The sequence below is a fragment of the Sinocyclocheilus rhinocerous genome, unplaced genomic scaffold (genome assembly GCF_001515625.1).
Source record: "Sinocyclocheilus rhinocerous isolate Xijiao unplaced genomic scaffold, SAMN03320098_v1.1 scaffold259, whole genome shotgun sequence".
NCBI classification, from domain to species: Eukaryota; Metazoa; Chordata; class Actinopteri; order Cypriniformes; family Cyprinidae; genus Sinocyclocheilus; species Sinocyclocheilus rhinocerous.
Window position 1 is genome coordinate 261,782 of NW_015635083.1, and position 22,832 is coordinate 284,613.

At 39.1% G+C, this 22,832-nt stretch overlaps 2 protein-coding genes and 1 pseudogene across 2 annotated transcripts; 2 read left to right on the forward strand and 1 right to left on the reverse strand.

The window, feature by feature from the left end:
* The first annotated feature begins 5,990 nt into the window (after window positions 1–5,990).
* On the forward strand, window positions 5,991–10,357 carry LOC107746669 (olfactory receptor 51F2-like). Its single transcript, XM_016560975.1, is given in 3 exon segments — window positions 5,991–6,551; window positions 6,554–6,617; window positions 10,248–10,357. Coding segments are annotated over 3 exon segments (735 nt in total).
* Window positions 10,358–17,793: 7,436 nt separating this feature from the next.
* On the reverse strand, window positions 17,794–18,514 carry LOC107746670 (olfactory receptor 51A4-like; annotated as a pseudogene).
* Window positions 18,515–20,530: 2,016 nt separating this feature from the next.
* LOC107746671 (olfactory receptor 52E4-like) lies at window positions 20,531–21,508 on the forward strand. Its single transcript, XM_016560976.1, has one exon. It carries the CDS (start codon window positions 20,531–20,533, stop codon window positions 21,506–21,508), a length of 978 nt encoding a protein of 325 aa, XP_016416462.1.
* The last annotated feature ends 1,324 nt before the right edge of the window (window positions 21,509–22,832 follow it).

A 22,832-nucleotide genomic window follows, 5' to 3' on the forward strand; every position in this document is an offset into this window, starting at 1 on the left:
TGCTCCACCCATTATGACCGAGGAGCTGGAGAAGAAGGGCTGCACTGTTATCAGTGCATCAGGTGATGCAGACGTGGACATTGTCAAAGCTGCAGTCAAGGCCTCAGAACATCAGCCCACAACCTTGATAGGGGAGGATTTACTCATACTTACTCCTACTTACTCATTCTTCTCCTCTACTTTGCTGGGACGAACAATAGAGGCCTCTATTTTCGTTCAGACAAGTCCAAAGCTACTAAAGTGTACAACATAAGTGAGATGAAACAAGTCCTGGGTAGTGACTTGTGTTCCCAGTTGTTGTTTATTCATGCCTTCACAGGATGTGATACAACTTCACGCATTTTTAGTGTTGGCAAACAGACAGCATTCCAGAAACTTGTGAATGGTGAATCAACCATCCAGTCCTGTGCAAATGTGTTTCTGCTCCCACATCAAGCAAGGAATGTCATAGAGGACCATGGGACCAAGGCAATGGCAGTGTTGTTTGGCGGAAAGAGTACTGATTCACTTGCCTCTTTGCGCTACAACCTTTTTAGCAAGAAAATCGTTACCGCCAAATCATTTGTTACCCCAGAACGTCTGCCTCCAACTGAGTCCTCAACCAAATACCACTGCCGAAGAGTTTACTTCCAGATCATGGTGTGGATTGGAAAGGAAGGTGACATGAACACAGTGGATTGGGGATGGAAACTGGTGGACAACCGGTTCCTGCCAGTTATGACCAGTAAGACTGCTGCCCCAGAAAGCCTCCTGAGTGAAAGCAAACTAATAATAAATCTAATGCTGTCAAATAAAAATACAAGTGCTCACGGCTCCTGACTAAATAACCTTTGTAACATCAAAAATGATTCATCTATATTTAATTTATACAGAGAAGACTATGATGTGAAAAAGGCTAATTACTTGTTCAAAATAAGTACTTACTCAAAAGAGTAGGCTATGTGATTTCGGATTTGGTACAGAGAGAGAATGCAGAAGTTTACTGAGGTTCATCATCGGAAATGGGAATTATGAGCATGCATATTGATTGATAGATCTGCAGCTGTCTGTGAGTGATCAGTTCCAGAGAAAGAGAGTCAAAGGACCTGTCCAGATACCTAAACTTGTGGCCTTTGCACATGACCACTACTCAGATGATGAATTTCCTATATTTGGCCCATGTGTTCCAGTGGATGTGAAGACTGCAAGTGTGTGTAGAACCTTTGATTACCTGATGGGACACATTTACAGTGTTATTAAAGAGCTTTTTAAATTTAAGTTATTTTTATTTTAAAATAAACTTCTAAATGTCTGTTCAGTAGTCACTATAACAGACGACACAATTTAGTAATTGTGGTGCTTTTAATTAAAGGGGTCATATGATGTTGCTAAAAAGAACATTATTTTGTGTATTTGGTATAATAAAATGTGTTTATGCGGTTTAAGGTTAAAAAAATGTTAGAAATCATTAACAACGGTCCCTCTAGATTCTCTTTGCCACCTCAGATATTCTCAATCCCTCAAAGTGGATATAACGGCCGGGAAGTAAGAAAACACACATTCATATGTATTCTCAATACTTCAACTTTATTCATAGATACAAAGATATTATATAGGCATATGTCGAGGGGAGTTTCTTGCAACTTTACAGATCTTCTTTATGCACCAAGAGCTTGTAACACTCCAAAGAGAAAGGAAAAATTGAAATCGTATCATATGACCCCTTTAAGTAATAAAAAGCAGTTGCAAATGTTGTACAAAATACACATACTCATCTTTGCACCAATAAAACTTGATGATCTATTTAAAAAGAAAAGAATAATTTCAGGGTGCACACCCTCTCATGTTTGTATGCATTGGTGTTGAGCTCCTCTAGTTTTAATATGCAATACATTATACCAAAAGACCTAAGCGGAAAATATTATGTCTTGAAAAAGTAGTTTTGTAAGGTCACAAAGCCATTGCCCTTCTAAACAAAACTGTTTAATGATGTTTTGATCTACAGTACTCAAGGTGATGGGAGACAGGATTCTCCCAGGTGTCAGAGCTGTTTTTACATGGTCTCCTGTGTGTCGACACATAATTTGTCATCTATTATGAGTGCTGCTAATTAACAACTGAAGGTTGACAAACAGGTTGACAAATTTGTAATATTACAAATTTCTGGAACTGAAAAAGGCCCACCACTAACTAGGTCATTTAAAAGGCCTCTTAGTAACACAGATCATCTGCTACTGTGTTGTACATCCCAAATATAAGCAGAAGAGGGTGACACAGACACATAATTCCTTGGAAACTCTTATGAATGACCATCTGTCATCCGTATACAGATTATTGACCATGAAGGCCTACTAATATATAACTAAATCATTTACAGTACTAGTTAAAAGTTTGGATACACTTATTTTATTCTTATTACTATTTTCCAATATTCACATTTTATAAGCAATTTTAAGAATCCAAATTAGTTTAATAACCTTCTATAACCTTCTTAATTTTCACAATGGCTCTCAAATAAGGAAGGGAAAAACAGAACTCTCCCAGGTGTCAGAGCTGTTTTTACATGGTCTCCTGTGTGTCGACACATAATTTGTCATCTATTATGAGTGCTGCTAATTAACAACTGAAGGTTGACAAACAGTTATTCTGAGATGTAAACACTCTTAATCTTTCAATAAAAAAAATGCATTGCAACTCTTGCTGAAAGTTTCACAAGAAATACAGAAAATGTCTTACAGTTGTAGAAAAGATCAGTCATTAATGATTGAATCATATTTAATAATGTAAGTCAGCATCATCATACAGTAATTTTCTTAATCCTCAATTAGAGTAAATATGCATTATATATATTTTTTCCTACAAAAAATTACCTTTCCTGGCTCAATAAATTTAAAAACAATGAATGTTTCATTGTATTACATATCTCAGGAACCTATTATTACAATCTAGAGTGAATAATTAAGAACTCTAATGGTGTGTTGTGTTGTAGCAGTATAGGAACGATTAGATGATCAGATGTATTAATAATATTCTAGAGAAATTAACTCTGTAGTGTTTAATGACTACATCAGAGAGAGTCCAGATATGAATCCAAATATGTGTGACCATTGTATTAAACACTACTATACTGTCAGGCCTCATTAATCTTATATTGAATTTGGTACTGCTTAGTAAGGTTGTCAAAGTTTCTGCATTTCTGATCTAGCTGTAAGAGTAAAGGGCTCCTTCAAATGAGGTCTCGGAATGTGGTCTTTGTTTACCAGGCCACAAAGCATACAATAGGCTAAATGTGTCCTTTGCGGCCCCTACCATCATAAGATTCACTGTGCACTAATGACAACAGTTTTTTTTAATTTATTTGTTTGTTTGAGCAGATGTACACTTTTGTAGTGTAAATTTATTTTGTAATGTAAGGAACCCAAAATGTAAATCTTGTTTTAAGGTTATATTTTAAATAATAAATTCTCATAATACATTACAAATTTCTGGAACTGAAAAAGGCCCACCACTAACTAGGTCATTTAAAAGGCCTCTTAGTAACACAGATCATCTGCTACTGTGTTGTACATCCCAAATATAAGCAGAAGAGGGTGACACAGACACATAATTCCTTGGAAACTCTTATGAATGACCATCTGTCATCCGTATACAGATTATTGACCATGAAGGCCTACTAATATATAGCTAAATCATTTACAGTACTAGTTAAAAGTTTGGATACACTTATTTTATTCTTATTACTATTTTCCAATATTCACATTTTATAAGCAATTTTAAGAATCCAAATTAGTTTAATAACCTTCTATAACCTTCTTAATTTTCACAATGGCTCTCAAATAAGGAAGGGAAAAACAGAACAAATACATTAAAGTTTAAGCATCAGAATTTAAATTGATATCAGCTGATACATGAGACGGAGTGAGTCTCTTTAATTCTAGTACATATTGACTGTCATTATTTTTTTCCTTGTGTCAAACCTGTGAAAAGTGCAGCTGACCTTTTTTTAATCACTTAACTATGTGTGTGTGTTTGTGATTGTGTGAATAGCTGCACTAATTCATCCAATTAATTCCCTCTGGATTGTAACAGTATCCTGAGAAATATTACAACAGTATCGTAATGAATATTAACTGTTATTAAGTGCCTCCTAAAAGGCTGAGAATTAAATTAGTGATTCAAATATGATAATTTTTAACAACACAGTAGTTCGTGATCTGTGCACATTCCTCTCCTAATTCAAGCCTGACAAATTTTTAATTTGAGAAATCAATATTATGCATATGGAGCTTGTATTTTAGCTGAAAGCAAAGGTTTAAAGTTAAAAATGTCTTGATGGATTTATTACAAAAACAACTTTTCACTAAGACTGTGTTAGGCTGGCAAATCACACTTATGCTATTGAATGTGTATTTACAAACGTATCATTCTGTACCTTGAGCATATATTATGTTAGTAATTTTTCGTCTTAAGTATATGCCGTTCATGGTAATATTTTTGTATTTCATGACATTTTTATTGTCATTTGAAAAGTAAAGTCTGGTAGCCTACTGTTGATTTGCCATTTAATGTCTAGAATAAAATCTAGGCCTGAAGCAGTACCAGGTAAAAATCTTTATAAGTATGTATTGTGGCAAATCACAAATACATAATTTGGAAAAAATTAACTACAGTATCCTGACGCCTTTCATTATCAAAGATGATGAAATCAGAATGATATTTTTTTTCTGCTTCTCAGTGTAGAAAGTTTTCTGTATTTGTTTTGAAACTTTTAGCAAGATTTGCATCATCTTTGATTGAAAGTTGAGTGTTACATTCTGCCAAACTTCACCTGTTAATTAGCAGCACTCATAATAGATCACTAATTATGTGTTGATGCATAGGAGACCATGTGCAAACAACTATGATACCTGGGAAACCTGCATGCACACTCAATTTTTAATACACACAACTTCTGTTTTATCCTGTAATATTGTAATACACTTTCTAGACTAGTACAAAAATGAATAAAACTGTAAATAAAAACTGGATTAGTGGACCTTCTATGTCCAAACCATCTAAGCCTGGTGTTGTTGATGTGCTCAATATTATTCAGTCATATCAAATAATATTTTGGACTTGAACAAGATTAGTTCATGAGTCATTCCATGAAATCGGTGCCTTTTCCACTTGGAAAAATTAAAAAATAAAAGAAGTTTAATCAGCATTTCTTTAAATATCCACGAAATTAAGACACCTTAAAATGACAAGAAATTGTATTGTGCCTTCTCAGACTATTTGAAATTAATAAAACATCAGGCTATTTTAAATTAATTGTGCCATCTCAGGCTATTTAAAAATTAATAAAACTGTAAATAAAAACCTGGACTAGTGGACCTAAGCCTGGTGTTGCTGATGTGCTCAATATTATTCGGTTATATCAAATAATATTTTGGACTTGAACAAGACTTTAGATTGTACCACGGAAATCTAATTTTTTGTTTACCTGACAAAACATGTTTTATGGTGGTCCCTGAATGTTTTTTGTTTAATGTTCCTTGTTGCTAAAGTGGATACTAACATTTTTAACAATCAAATTTAGTAAAAATATGGTGGATGTCCAGAGGAAGACCGTTTCAACTGGCCCTCCAAGCTACTATTGTCCAGAAAATGGATTACAACTTGCAAGTGTTACATCAGTGTCAGTGTTACAACTGTCAGTCAGAATGATCTCAGGAGATTTTTGAGAAAATATATATTTGAATGTAATGTAAGGATATCCAGTGTATAGAGTAAATGTGCAGTAGGACAGCATAATAGGTCTTTGTATTTACAGAGTAATTAAAAGTAGGTCACAGACAATGAAGTCACAGTCATTTTTTACTCTGACTTTGTAGGTTTATTTGATGTTGTGAACTTATGTTATAGTTAATAGACAATTTTGTGTATTCCTTGCATTTATACAAATGTGTTGCTTACGTTTTTGTGGTCATTTCTATTTTCAGCTTGGACAAAACACCAAACGCAAAGCTGCCATGAGTTCTGTAAGTCAAAGCTTTTCTGAGAATAACTCCATCATTCATCCTGAATACTTTTTCATCATTGGACTTTCAGGTATACCGTACAGCACTTATTACTATATTTTCTTATTTTTCATTTATATTATTGCTGTAATTGAGAACTCTGTAGTCCTTTTTATTATAGTTGTTGACCGGAACCTGCACAGTCCAAAGTACATTGGTGTGTTTAACTTGGCCTTGGCTGACTTTGGTGAAACTAATGCACTGATTCCTAACATTATGAAGATTTTTGTTTTTGACTCACAGTACATCTCCTACAATGCTTGTTTGGCAAACATGTTTTTTGTTCACTTCTTTAGTACTATGCAGAGCTTCACTCTTGTTGTTCTGGCATATGATCGCTTCATTGCAATTTGTTTGCCATTAAGATATCATGCCATAGTGAATAATACTGTCATGTGTGTAGTGTTTGTAGGATTATGGTCATTTAATGGTGGTGTGATTGCCTTTGTGGTGTCTTCGATCACACGACTTTCATTCTGTAAATCCAATGCTGTACCTAGTTATTATTGTGATCATGGACCCCAGTGTATATGTTGGCATGTAATGATAATAGCATTAATTATTTCATGGGAAGACTCTGCACAGCTTTATATGTTGTAGCACCATTGCTCTTTATAGTCCTGTCATATCTGGGAATTTTTCTTGCTTTAAGTAAAATAACAACTTGGGAAGGACGTTTAAAAGCACTGAAGACCTGTGTTTCTCACCTGTTGTTAGTGGGATCATTTTTTCTCCCCATAATCTGCATATACACGGCTGCATTCATAGTTTCTGTTACTGCCAATGCCAGGGTCATCAGCACATCTCTGGCATATGCTGTTCCACCAATGCTAAATCCCATTATTTATGTTTTAAATACATCTGAAATCAAAGACTTAATTTAAAAATACCTTAAAAAGAGATCAACACGAATCGAGCGTGTTTCAAACTAACTGTTTTCTTTATTATTTAATTAAATTGTTCATGTAAAATAAATTTGTATTAAAAAACATTCTCAAAAAATTATTTTAAAACATAGCAAATCTATGGATTAAGAAGAAATTTAGGAGCAAATTAACTAAATATACTGGGTTATATACAATAAGGCTGTTCCACTGTGTATAAGCGTAAAGAAGAGACAAGCAGTAATATGCTTTTATTTTTATTGTATTTTTGTATCTATTACAGGTGCATCTCAATAAATTAGTTTAATGTGCCTGTATTGTACTGTATGTAATCTTAATTACTAACCCAAAGACAAAACAAACAAAAACAAGCAAAATGCACGAGCAATTTGAATGACTTTGTGTGAGCAGTCATTACTAAGCTGAAATATGTGCATATTTCATGTTACCCTTTCAAGTTTCATCCACCCAAATGCTGTTAACTCTTATGTTTGATCACATAATTCAAATAATATTATTTTAGAATGTATTCCTGTTTGAACATGCAATCCAATGGTACATTTTCACATGAGCATGCTGATCTGAGATATATGCTGATAAGGTTCTTTTATTGTCTCTCTGTTGCGGTGTCTCAAATGGCATTTTAGTTTGGCTATCTCTGTCTTCGCTTTACAATAAAGAATAAAAACTGAACATGAGCCAAGATATCAATTTATTGATGAAAACTTGAGGAATTTCACACGGAAGAATGTGAAAGTACACTGTTTTCTTTGCTTACAATCCACAAATAGTCTATACTGTGCAAATAAATATTCAGCCATTTGAACTGGTCTTCTTCCTGATGTCCATAAAGCATAACTATAATAAAAGGTACTGTATAGTGTAGTCGTTATCAGTGTTGGGCAGTAAATGCATTACAATAATAATATTAGTCTACTATCTCGAGTAGTTTAACCAATTACTAATATTATTTCAGTGGTAATATTGCAGTTATCATCCATAAAATAGATTGTTACAACCATTAGTTTTGTTTGTATCAACTAGTAATTATTGGGAGTAGCTACCACAATCCAATCATCCCCAGATTTATTTTCGTAAGCATCAAAACTCATGCGAGCAAGTGTCCTAAGGTACTGTATAGTGAAGTCGTTATCAGTGTTGGGCAGTAAATGCATTACAATAATAATATTAGTCTACTATCTCGAGTAGTTTAACCAATTACTAATAATATTTCAGTGGTAATATTGCAGTTATCATCCATAAAATAGATTGTTACAACCTTTAGTTTTGTTTGTATCAACTAGTAATTATTGGGAGTATAGCTACCACAATCCAATCATCCCCAGATTTATTTTCGTAAGCATCAAAACTCATGCGAGCAAGTGTCCTCAGTATTGCAGCAAAACTAGCTTAGAAGATGGACGAGCTGATATTAAGTGGCTTGAAATACTTCCATTACTTTTTGGCGGTAGAAAAGATAACAAGAACACACACAATGAATCTTGGGATAGCCTGGGCCGCAAAGGAATCATTTGTTGTATCCTTTGTGGTCTGGGAAACAAAAGATACATTTCAAGGCTGCAACAGCCTTTGTTATGCCACTATAACAGAATGCAGCCTTAAAGGATGTAGCCTCTGAATTGGGACAGAGCTATCGGATTAATTATGCACAGAGACAGAACTCAGAATATCAAAAGATGCTTGTCATCCAGATAGGGAGGGAATAGTGATCATATAATATGAGTGATGTACAGTATTGTGCAGGTATTCATGCGTGACCAAAATAAAAAATGCACCAGGTAAAAAAGTTCAAACCGTTCCTTTGCATACCGACATGGTTGACAGCTATTAATGCACAATCACCATTTTAGATTGACTAACTGTAATACTGTACAAAGTTGATGAAATGATGAAAATTCATATTAAAAAAGAAAAAAGAAATAAATGAAAATGTAAATTTTAGCATTGTATTTTTTAGTGTATTTTACATTTTATATAATTTTACTTTTATATAATAGTTTTTGTTTTAAAATATAATAATATTATTGCACTTTATTATTTTGTTTCTTTTTTTAAATATAGTGCAATTATACTATTATTACTATTATTAATGTATTTACTTTTATAGTTATATTTAATGGGCCACACTATACAGTGTGAGTACCAAACCAAATCTCCAGGTGCTGTCATGAGAACCAGATTGAAAAACCTGTGTGTATCCCTCACTATTTCCTTGAGTTTCTGTAATATGTTTGCAAGTAAGTTTGTTAAATGCAATCCTTCCACTAAAAATAGTTCCTGACAGTGACAGTAAATGGCAAGAGAATGATCCAAGCTGTAACATGCCTCATCATATGGAGCTCAAATAAAAACAGAGAATAAGAGCTGTTCTCATCCACTGTGTAATTTATTTTTAACACCATATATGATATTTTTCATACATATATATCTGCTTATCTTTCAGCATAAGAAAACGTTTTCCATCTTTAGTTTAAAAGTTTATACTAAGTGCCACAACTGCTGGACTGCGTTAAGAGAGCACGGGGCGCAGATGTTGACAATTCCAACGTGTCACAACCAAATGCACCTATCCACCTCACAACCTTCCAACACCCAAGACTTGTGACCTCGCTTCCCAACATCCGGGAGAGCCACCACTAGGGCGTAGGTCACCTCAGCCAGAGCCTTTTCTCACCTTGTTAGAAAACAGGAATACAACAGCTGAAGTCCTGGTAAACAACGCTGGAAAGTGTCTATTTTCTGGCAGGGAATAGGACACTAGGGAGGTCACATCCTACCCGAAGGGGAGGTAACGTTGAGAGAACAATCTATGGACTTACAGAAGGAAGTACCACATAGGGAAGATCCTGTAGTGGGCTCCACCCAAGGGAAGAACCAGATACAGAACCTCATGATAGACCATGTGTCTGTGTAAGGAAAACAGTGTACCCCAGAGGGCAAGTCAGTGGAATGATACACATATGGGGCCACGAAGAGGAGCCGCAACAAATGGAACACTAATTCATTGCGAGAGTTCACTCTGTGGAAATTCTTTCGTAATGAATAATATAGTGAGTTCCTCTGCTGAACTCAGCTATGCAAAAAAAATGCTTAAGTGATGGAAGGTTGTCCAGGGTTTATGAGAAGGAACTAAACTGGACTCAATGAGCGCAATGCCACCTGATACAGGGGGAGGTGCTGTGTGCAAGCTCTACATGCTACCAGTCACCTGATTTCAAGAACTATTCAGAACTCTGGAAAAAAACTGGTTCCATCCGTAGATTGTAGAATCTGGCAAATGTATTGGGTGTATCCCAACCTGCAGCTCTACAGATGTCTGCTAGAGAGGCACCGTTTGCTAAAGCTGATGAAGCAGCAATGCCCCTGGTCGAGTGGGCTCTCACTCCCAGCGGGCACGATAAGCCTCTAGCCTGATCAATCTAGCCATCAGGATCGCATCCACAATTCAGTGGGAGAACCTCTGTTTGGAGACAGTATTCCCCTTCTGCTGTCCTCCAAAGCAGACAAAGAGCTGTTCAGACAGTCTGAAACTCTGCATACATTCCAAATAAATGTGCAGGGCTCACACTGGGCACAACAGAGACAGGTCAGGGTACCTCTTCTGAAGGGAGATAGCTTGCAAGGTTACCACCTGTTTCCAGAAGAGAGTGGTGGGAACCTTGGGCATATATCCGGGCTGGGGTCTCAGGACAATGTGAGAGTCTGCCAGTCCAAATTATAGGCAAGATTGACTAACAGAGAGGGCTTGAAGATCCCCCACCCTCTTGATAGAAGTGAGTGCAGTAAGGAAGGCCGTCTTCATAGAGAGGGCATTAAGGTCAACTGACTGAAGAGGCTCAAATGGATCTCTCTGTAAGGCCTGAAGGACAACTGAGAGATCCCAAGAGGGAATGAGGCACGGCCTCAGTGGATTTAACCTCCGGGCACCTCTTAGGAATTTTGAACGTGAGCTTGTGAAGGGTCCAGTTCAATACCCTCAAGTCCAGGATCGTTCTGAGACCCCCACCCTTCTTGTGTACAATGAAGTAGGGGCTGTAAAACAACCTTTCTTCCCAGTCCTCGCAGGAGGCCGTCCCCAGTGACAAGCAGATGAGGACTGCTGTCTCGAGGGTGCAGGACCAGGGCCTGACCCACACCAAGGCAGTATGTGTTTAATGGCCTCCATCTGCTTCTTAACCATGGAGAACTGCTGAGCAAATTCTTCCACGGTGTCGCCAAAGAGACCAACCTGTGAAATGGGGGCTTCAAGAAAGCAAACTTTCTCTGCATCCTGCATCTCAGCCAGGTTGAGCCACAGGTGGCGCTCCTGGACAACTAACGTGGCCATCACCCTACCCAGAGCTTGCGGCGTGACTTTCGTAGCCTGGAGGGCACAGTTAGTCACCGGGCACAGTTCCTCGTCTGGGTTGGAATCACCCTCGTGCAGTTCTTTCAATGCCTTGGCCTGGTAGACCTGCAGGATGGCCATGGCTTGCAGGGCGGACACTGCTTGTCCAGAAGCTGTATAAGCCTTCGCTACCAGGGACGAAGAAAACTTACAGGAGTTGGCTCAAGTGGCCCCGTGGCCCCGCCAGGTGTCGGCATTTTGCGGCCAAAGATGCACTGCAATTGCCCTCTCCACCTAGGGGAACTCAGTGTACCCTGGTGGACCCCTGTTGAGGGTGGTGAGGACAGAGGAGCTGGTGTACCGTGTCCTGGCCACCATGATTTCGTCAGCTCTATGTGCTGTTCTGGGAAGAAAGGAACTGGGGCCGAGCGCGGCTTAGTGTTATCCAGCCGCGAGCACTTGGGACATGGTAGAGGAGTCCACTCAAGCCTGATGCTCTTGGCTGCCTGGGCAAGCATGGCCGCCATCTCAGCATCTGCCTCGGACTGAGACTCTGCCCCTGTGGGTGCTGGTTCAGCCATGTCATCAGCTTCCGATGGCTCAAGCCTGCTCTCCGATGCTGCAATTGACAGCTCATCTTCTTCACAAGCCCCAAATGAGAGATTGAACTCGCCTAGAGACGAGCTATCATACTCATCCGGAAGCTCAACTGGCAGACACGAAGCATGGGAGGAGAAGGAAACCCGCAAGGTTCATCACTGCGGCCTCATACCCAGAAGTAGAAGGACTGGAGCGGCAAGTGAGCCACGAGCACAGTGCACTGATGGAAAGTGCCTTGCAAGGGGGGCACAAAACCATCCACGAGCGCTGCTTCAGCGTGAGCACAGCCCAAACACTGAACACAAAGCTGGTGGCGATCAAAAGGAGAGATATGCAAACCGCAACCAGAAGCACATGGGTGGAAAGGCATTAAGTAAACACACACAGTTCCACCCGTGAAGCTCTTTGAGATAATTTGCTCTTTTAGAAGGAAATTTGCTCTTAAATATCAACGTTGAAGCATGCAGGGGTACTCTCACAACACTTAGCTGTGTATGAGAAGGGAGAGACCGCTGCCTGTGCCGTAAATCCAATGACTAGGGAATTGAGAGGTGAATGAGTGCCGCTTCTCGCAGAGAGATGCTGCATTTGGCTCTGAAAAACAGAACGAGTGAGCAAATGCTACACTGGCCTGTTTATACCTGGATGTCCCGAGATGCTGCATTTGGCTCTGAAAAACAGAACGAGTGAGCAAATGCTACACTGGCTAATTTCATTAGACTTTTCTCAATGATGTCAGAGGTGTTTGGGCTCCCAAGAGCGACACCTAGTGTCGTATTATTCGACACATCACCAAAGTGGACAACTGAAAGGGAATTAATAAATGCAGTAATATTTCCTCTGCACTTTAGAAACTGTGAGACTTTATTTGGTGAAATGCCTAGTTCTTTCATGAAACTCTAGAGGGCACAAGCTGATGGTCTTAACGTAACTGATGATATTCACAGCATTAAACGACTTGGCACAAGCTGATTGGTTCATGTTGCATATGCAGCCAATGAGCTTGCAGCTTTACATTTAAATAGTTAGCCTCCACTCAAGCATTTTGCAGCGCGCTTTCAGAGTTCCTCTGAAACCCTCCACCTTCCCCAGCTCCACCTGTATAGATCTGTTACGGGTTATTCTATATGCCATTTGTGCAGCAGCAGTATGTCTTAAATACTCACAGCACCATATTGCCATATGCATTGGCAGTAGCAAGTTTCTGTACTTGCTTGCAGCAGCAATAATCTACAACTACAGCAATAACCAATTGCAGCAGCAGTTCAGCAGCAGCAGCGTAGCAGATCTATTCCACCAAGACCAAATACATTAACATTTTCATATCCATTACTATGCTAAAATGTTCTGAGAGTTGTCATGAAAGAACTTTATTTTTAATGAAGTGCCATAAGTGCCAAATACATTATCATTGTCACATCCGTTAACACGCTTTATACTACGGGTCCGTTGAATGCTTGAATCTGATTGGCTGATGAATGTTCTAAGGTGTGCAATTATTTTCAGGGAAACGCACGGCAAACGTAGTTCCAGGCAGGTCTTGACCGCATTACATGTCCATATCACTTTGCCAAATGATTTGAGTTATTTCAAAGGTCCTTACAGCCTACAACAGCATAAGAATCAAAATCCACAATGACACTGGCCAAACAAATAAATATAGTAAAAAATAGTATAAAAACAACAGATCATTTCCATGTTTTTGTCACAAAATTACATTTTATTATGTACGGAAATCATATACTCTATCTCTCCCGCTATCTCTCTCCCTCACAGACACACATACTGTACCAGTTTGCACACACACTAACATACGTGCTCATGTTGTTAGCGCTACTTACGATTTTATCAGTAACATGATCAACTTAAAAACTACATGACTTCTCACAAGCGAGGTAACAACGGTGCTGTTCGTGAAGAAAATGAACTTAAAGTCTCACTATTAGTAGAGTCATTGCTGCCGAATACTTTTGAGAGACGCACAGACACAGAGAGTCAAGTCACAAGCTTAATCTCTCTCTCTCTCTCTCTCTCTCTCTCTCTCTGTCTCTCTAATAATTTAGTTATTAGCTGCATTAGTCTGCTATCAACAGCTCAAGCCTCCGTTACTACGTCTAAAATGACATTTTGGAATCAGCAATGGAGGCGTTGGATGAGATGCGGAAGAAATTAATCCTACTCACAATAGCGTTTTAAGTACAAAAACTGGACAAACACCTTGAAATATATCATCTGATCGATGTCTTGAGGTGTGGTAACCGTAGTATAAGCGGAAGGTTTAACCACCTCACGTGTGCATTACTTTCTAAGAATTCAACAGCCCGTCATCAGTTTTTTTCCCTATAAAATCTTCTGAGAGTTGTCATGATAGAACTTTATTTTTAATGAAGTGCCAGACCACGTCAGTAAGAACTTGGTCCTTTGTTCGCTTAATTTTACCACGGTATTTTTAATTTTTTTCCCCTAAAAACAGAACAGTACAGAAAATAGCATATTACTTCTAAATTATTATGTTTTTTGATGTAAAAATCTTGATAACATTATAAGTGGACCTGTACAAAATAAATCACAAAGGCAGTTCATGGCCCCTTAAAAGATGAAAGATGCAACATAATCCCAGCAGGAGTCACTCATATTTCAATAAAAAATAAAAAAATAGTTAATTTAGCTGAAATACAGTGGGGAAAATATTTATTTGATCCCCTGCTGATTTAGTAAGTTTGCCCACTTACATGCACTGAGATGCACTCCTCTTTAGAGATTCTCTAGAGATACAGATTCTCTCTAAATCCTTAATATTATTATTGTATAATTGCCTGCCGAATGTACTAAAGCGATTATTTCCGAATTCGCCATTCGATAATTAAATCTCTAATAAATCATGAATCGGTTAGTCGTGACTGGCAATGCTTCGGCTCGCCCCCGCTCCGCGTGACAGTGTTGAGCACTACTGTAAGGTTAAGCCTGCATGGTGTAAATGTTTGAAAATGATTAACAGTTGCAAAGAAACATTCATTAGGAATTTAGAAAAGTAATCAAAATGTAATCAAAAGTAATCAGTTACATTAGTTTAACAAAGTAATTGAAAAAGTTACACTACTATTACATTTTAAATAGGGTAACTTGTAATCTGTAACCTATTACATTTCCAAAGTAACCTTCCCAACACTGAATATAATACATGTTATGTGATTAGTTAACGTCAGGTGGAGACAATGAATGGGGCAGCAATTACAAGTTGTGAATGAGTATAAGGCTAATGTTACTGTTACGGGGCTGACGAGACGTGAGACGTGCGGATCCATGTGCAAGCTTTATTTAAAGCAGAGAGGTCAGAGAAGCTAACGAGGGCTCTGTAGAGTAGCTATCACTGCTGGCGATAAGCACATACAATACAAACAGGTATATGGCGGACAAGACACAAGAATAATTCTAGGGCTAGCGAAGGTCAACGAACGGCGAACAGAATCAAAAGGGCGAGACTAAAGGGATAAATCCAGGAAAACAGGCAAAGATCAGAAACCGAGAAAACAGACAAGGCAAGACTAGGCTAGGCTAGGCTAGTGTAATATCTGATTACTTAATTTTAGGAAATTAATTATTATTAATTCATTCAGGGTTTGAAAGGACTCGAATCTGAGACGGAAGTTCATGGACTGGATACGTAACAGTTACAATATATGGATATTATTTTTGTATTATCCAAAGTTACCATTATCTGAGGTTTTCTCAAGTGTTTACATCATCTGAAATCTTTACAAAAGCAATCCAAACCGGAGCTGGTGTAAAAAGTAATAGGCTAGAGCACGCCAGTGTGTAGCGCCGTTGCGCTTCAGGCATCCCGAGTTTGAGTCCAGAGGCCAGAGGAGTGTAGTCCCTGAGGTGAGGGCAGGTCGACGACCAACCAAGGTGGAGCCGGAGGGACAAGGGAGCCCGGTGGAGCTGGTGGACTAACGGGCCACAACAGATAGGAGGGAGATAGGAGCCATGATGGAGCCACTGCGTCACAGGGCCGAGGCGGAGTCCGGGACTCGGAGGCTGGAGGTGGAGACAAGGGATCCCCTAGCCACGACGCCGATGGAGACTGGCAGACCCGCAGCGAAACCACACCACTGACGTTGGGCTGAGGGTGAGCTGAGGGTGAGCTGAGGGACTGACAGGAAGCAGCGGAGGCAAGGCTGAGGAAGCAGTGATGATAGGAGGCGGGAGAGGGAGGCTGGGTGGGAAATCATAACAGGTAGAGGGTTCTGGGATGGTGTGTGCTGCCCACACACACCTGATCGTGACTCCCAACACCGGGAGCGCATCTGACAGGGAAACGACCTCCGTGGTCATGAGGTCGACCTCCGTGGTAGACAGTTCAGGGCAGACTGACAGTTCTCGGATGAACATAACCGTCTCGGGAGGAGCATTGGATGTGTGTCCGGCCCACACACACCAATGGTGAAATCCATGACCAGGAGCGGCACGGACAGGGGAACAACCTCTGTGGTCGTTACAGGACAGACGGATAATTCAGGGCAGACAGACAGTTCAAAAACAGCCTTCTGTATCAGGAGAGGCAGAGAGTTTAAAAGGAAATGGGAGAAGAACTGGCATGTCCTCAAATATATCCATAATTCCCTCTGAGCTTAGCCTTTGCCCAACCTTTAGCGGTTGTGCAGTGGGGAGGGGCTTTCCTTCGTGCCCTCACACTCCACTGAGACATCCTCAGCGGCGGGCTTCATTGCCGGCTCTTGCACGTGGTCAGACGTAGTATGAGGCTCTGGCTCCGGGGCGATCCTCAGCTCTGACGCTCTATTTGGCGATGGCTCATCAGTCGCGGTGGACTTTGGCTCTCCATCTGCGGTGGGCTCTGGCTGATGCTCCGCACAGCGGGGTGATGTTTGGCTGGGCTCTGGGTCTGGCTGCGAGACGTCTGCAAGGTGTGGCTGGACGTTGATATTGCAGTCGACATCCGCTTCGTCCACTGTGAGTGTGGATTCATTCACCCACAGAGCGAATCCGATGTAATCCTTCAGGGTCCAGCATGGATCTCCTCTGGGCATGACGAAGCAAATATCGTCGTCCAGACCACACCAGAACCCCTCCTTCAAGCAGACGTCATCGCAGCTCGCATGATGGCAAGTGTCGAGGAACTCCTCCACATAGTCCTCCAGATTACAGCCGTTTCGAAAAATAAAAACCGTTCCTCCTTCTAGCAAAATATTGCCCCTCATCAGGGCAACATTAATGGATGCAATGTCCAGTTTTCTTCTCATCTTGGTTAGGTATTCTGTCACAAACGGTGTGTAGATGAACATGCACGAAGATGAAGGTGAAAGTATAACAGTCTTTACTCTTTAATAAAATACACACAAGGAGGGCTTGAAACACACATATACATTGACGATACCTGACAAACTAATACAAAACCGACAGGAACTTAATTACACAGACCAAATGAGGATAATTAACAAGACACATCTGAACATACAGTAATGACGAACTCAAATCAGAAAACAGTGCAAACTCATTCCAAGTCTCAAACCGTGACAACCTCAGGTAACAATGGTTCACATCAAGGACAATAGAGTTTTAAAAATTGTTCTAGAATTAAAGGTGCTGTATGCAATTTTTTGAATGTGCTAAAGCATGAAATACCATAATATGTTTGCAGATAACAAAGCTAGTCAGTCAACATTCAGTTATTGTACTTTGAAATGTGCATTCTGTGTCTGAATGTCTGTTTTTGTTTTGGTCTGTGTGATTGTGCCCACTACTGATTTTATTTCAAAAGAGTTTCATCAGATACATTTACTTGAATGTACACATTTAATGACAGTGAAAGAGAAAGATGAAACATGTCTTCAGCACTTTTAAATGTGCTTCCCAGGTTGTAATTTTGATTAAAGTGAGAAAAATGTCAATATATGTCAGGACTTTAATGATCAATGGTGCTAGAATGTATAGGGCTGTGCTGAGGTTTTCCATTGCCATTACATGCCAATTTGTACACTGGTCCATGAACACAATAATAACTGTTCTGTTGGAAGTATTGAAGGTCCATACTACTAAAAACACTAAAGACATGACAGTATTAGTTACTGTATAATACAGGCTACTTTTGTGTAATGGTGGATTGTAAGCCAAAAAGTGCATTTCGAGTGTATGTGGATTTGTGCATATGTGTATCTATTGCGCATATTTTTGGATACTTGGCTTTTGTAGATGTGTTGTATAGATACTACTATAATACTACTATAAACACTAAAGACATGACAGTATTATTTACAGTTGCATGATATCTTAATAGAAGACAAATTGCCATGAAGTGATCATATACCATAACAACAAAAGTGAAACTCAGAGTAACAGTACTATAATAATACTCTATGCACAGTAATACTAAAATACTCTGCGCACAGTAATATAGAGGTTCACAAAAAAACATGTTAGCGAAACAAGCACTGTAGGAGATGCACTGTGAGTCAAAACAAAAAAGTCATGTTAGGAATCACTACATTAGTTTCACCAATATCAGCCAAAGCCAAATTAAACATACCAGTGTACTTTGGACTGTGCAGACTTTGTTTAAGAGCAATAATGAGAAGCACTACAGAATTGGCAATTATCGTAATAAAATTTGTGATAAATAAGAAATTATAAAACAGTTAGTTCCAGTCCTCAATTTCGATTGGTCAACAGCTGTGTTTTACTTACAATAATGCACGGCTATAACTGCTTCACCCAACGGTTCTGTGTATCAGTGCGCCAAACCCCTATCAACATAATCAATAATATAGCGTCAGAACTGTTCCATGTATTAATGTACAGTGGGGAAAATATTTATTTGATCCCCTGCTGATTTTGTAAGTTTGCCCACTAACAAAGAAATGAAGGGTCTGTAATTTTTATGGTAGGTTTATTTTAATGGATAGAGACAATACCAAACAAAAAATCCAGAAAAAAACACATTATATAAAGGTGAGAGATTGATTTGCATTTCAGTGAGTGAAATAAGTATTTGATCCCCTACCAACCAGCAAGAATTCTGGCTCCCACAGACTGCTCATGTGCCCATGTGGAACACAGATTAATCCTGTCACTTTAAGAAGTTACTCCTGTCACCTCGTTAGTTGTATAAAAGACACCTGTCCACACAATCTGTATCTTCCATTCCAACCTCTCCCACCACCATGGGCAAGACCAAAGAGCTGTCAAAGGATGTCAGAGACAAGATTGTAGATCTGCACAAGACTGGAATGGGCTAGAAGACCATCAGCAAGAAGCTTGGTCAGAAGGAGACAACTGTTGGTGCGATTATTCGTAAATGGAAGAAATACAAAATAACCATCAATCGGCCTCGGTCTGGAGCTCTGTGCAAGATCTCGCCTCATTGGGTAAGGAGGATCATGAGAAAGGTGAGGGATCAGCCCCGAACTACACATGAGGAGCTTGTTAATGATCTTAAGGCAGTTGGGACCACAGTCACCAAGCAAACCATTGGTTACACACTACGCCGCAATGGACTGAAATCCTGCAGCGCCCGCAAGGTCCCACTGCTCAAGAAGGCACATGTACAGGCCAATTTAAAAAATTGAGCTCTTTGGCATTAACCGAAGACAACATTAAGTGTTTGGAGGGAGAGAAATGCTGACTATGACCCCAAGAACACCATCCCTACAGTCAAGCTCGGGAGGTGGAAACATTATGCTTTGGGGCTGTTTTTTTGCTAAGGGTACAGGATGACTTCACCGCATTGAGGGGCAAATAGATGGGGCCATGTACTGTAAAATCTTGGACGAGAACCTCCTTCCCTCAGCCAGAACACTGAAGATGGGTCATGGATGGGTTCCAGCATACCGCCAAGGCAACAAAAGAGTGGCTCAAGAAGAAGCACATTAAGGTCATGGAGTGGCCTAGCCAGCTGTGTTTTCCGCATCGCAGAAATTATAGGGCCGTATGTCTCGGAGTAGTCAGTGCAATTTGGGAAAGAAATCAGTTAAATCTGTATGTGGATGTGTGTAAATATTCAAATGTAATCCCGTTTGTAATCATTAACATTTTCATATGTAACTGTAATTTAATTACACATTTTTTCTTAGTAACTGTAACTGATTACAGTTACATTTATTTTGTAATTAAATTACGTAACGCCGTTACATGTAACTAGTTACTCCCCAACACTGATTATATTATAGTACTGCCATATAGACATTAATGTGATACACTCATCTCTTTCTGTTTACAGAAAAACACTATGAATTGAACATAATAAACTAACAAAGTAGAGATTTTTACAGACCAGTTAATAAAACATACATACAAACTACTGACCAAAGCATGTACTGCAAAATTACATCACTGTTTTCTGAAAGCTCTCAAGAGATGAGTCAGAAGATATATTTGGATCAGTAATGCAGATACACAGTGATCTTTGCTGCATGAGAGAATAGAGACAATTGTTGACTGCTGAGTAATTCAAGGCAGTTCACGAGGGATGAGAGTTACTAAAGCTTTATCTTTATATATACAGGTGATTAAAATGTTATGCAGCAAATTTATTTAGGTATATTTTGAGCATTTGAAAATACTTGTTAAAAGTGTGAAATGACAATTTTGTGAATTCTCTAAATTGAGTATATCTTTGTGGTAATTTCTATTTTGTGCAAAACACCATGAGTTCTTTAAATGCACGTTTTTATCAGAATATTTCCATTGTTCATCCTGAATACTTTTTCATCCTTGGACTTTCAGGTATACCTTACAGCAATTATTATTATTTATTCTTATTTATGATTTATTTTATAACTGTAATTGGGAACTCTATAGTCCTTTTCATTATTGCTCTTGACCGGAGCCTACACAGTCCAAGGTACATTGGTGTGTTTAACTTGGCCTTGGCTGATATTGGTGAAACTAATGCACTGATTCCTAACATGATGAAGACTTTGCTGTTTGACTCACAGTACATCTCCTACAATGCTTGTTTGGTGAACATGTTTTTTGTGTTCCTCTTCAGTTCTATGCAAAGTCTCACTCTTGTTGTTCTGGCATATGATCGTTTAATTGCAATTTGTTTGCCATTAAGATACCATGTTATTGTGAACAATAGCAATATGTGTTTTGTTTTCTCAGCAATATGGGTGTTTAATTCTGTTATTGTGGCCTCAATGGTGTCTTTGATCACCCAAATTTCATTCTGTAAGTCCAATGTGATACTGAGTTATTTTTGTGATCATGGACCAGTGTATAGGTTGGCATGTAATGATAATTACGTTAATAAGATTATGGGATTTCTGTATTCAACTTTATACCTTATAGCACCAATGCTCGTCATAGGCCTGTCATATTTGGGCATTTTTTTTGTTGTAAGGCAAATAAGAACTTGGGAAGGACGCATAAAAGCTCTAAAGACCTGTGTTTCTCACCTGTTGTTGGTAGCAATATATTTCCTCCCAATATTCTTTACATACCTTACTTCATTATTGCTTTATAGCACACCCAATTCAAGGGTCATCAGTACATCTCTGGCTTATGCTGTCCCAGCAATGCTAAATCCTATAATTTATGTTTTAAACACAGCTGAAATCAAAGACATAATTCGAAAAGCGATTAGAAACAGATCTGTGCCAATTGATAGAACTTCAAAATGACTGAAATGTGTATTTATTATTATTTCCATTTAATCATTGGGAATTAAATTACTCATGTGAAGATTACATTTTCAGGCCTCACAGAGATCTATATGAACTTACAAAAATGATGTCAATGAACAATATCTTTTCAGACAACCTTTTGAAAGAACATTCCAGTAACTATTTTTCTTTGTATTTCCTCTAAATTCTGATTGATGGTACAGATTGTTTGCATACTGGTAAAATAAGTCTATCCAAACTCCTATAGTGGCCTCAACATTTACTACAGCATACAAGTATTACCCCAGATAGCAAAATTCCTGAGGCCCAGATCAGGCCCACACCTGACACTTTCATCTGGCATGTCAGCCATGACAATAAATAAATAAAATAAAGTAGAACTGGCCCAAATCTGGGCAACATTTATTTTAATTCTGGCCCAGATCCAACACCTTGCTCCAACCCACATACTGCGTGGAATAATGGCATTTGGGCAGTCCAGTTCTTTTTGCCAGATTTGGGCCTCAAGTAAGCCTTAGCATTGCTGCATGTAAGCCAACCAAATAAACCAAAACTGGCCCTAATGTGGGCCACAGAGAACACAAAGAGCAGTTGTAGTACAGATTGTTTGCATACTGGTAAAATAAGTCTATCCAAACTTCTATAGTGGCCTCAACATTTACTACAACATACAAGTATTACCCCAGATAGCAAAATTCCTGAGGCCCAGATCAGGCCCACACCTGACACTTTCATCTGGCCCACGTACCGCGTGGATGACGGCACTTGGGCGGTCCGCTCCTGTTTGCCAGATTTGGGCCACAAGCAAGCCAAAAGAAGGCCCAGTGTCAGCCATGAATAAACCAAATAAAGAAGAACTGGCCCGAATTTGGGCCACATTGATTTTAATTCTGGCCCAGCTCCGGCCCACATACTGTGAAGAATAATAGCATTTGGGTGGACCACTCCTGTTTGCCAGATATGGGCCACAAGCAAGTCAAAGGAAGGTCCAATGTCAGCCATGAATAAACCAAATAAAGCAGAACTGGCCCAAATCTGGGCCACATTGATTTTAACCCCCTTCTGTGTAAAGTGCCCAGAAAAACGCTATATAAATATAAGAAATTATTATTAATTACTTCTGTTTTTATGCTGCACAGTACACATGTAAAAAAGCTGCCATTAAAAGCATGTTTCAGAAAATAAATTGCTGCGTATGTAGCCTTCTTAAGACTCACATCCAGATCACCCTGCATCAGTTAACTGTGTTGCATCCTACTAAAAGTAGCCAAATTCTATTAGGCCATATTTACAATTTCAAGCTTCCATTTCAATTAGCCAG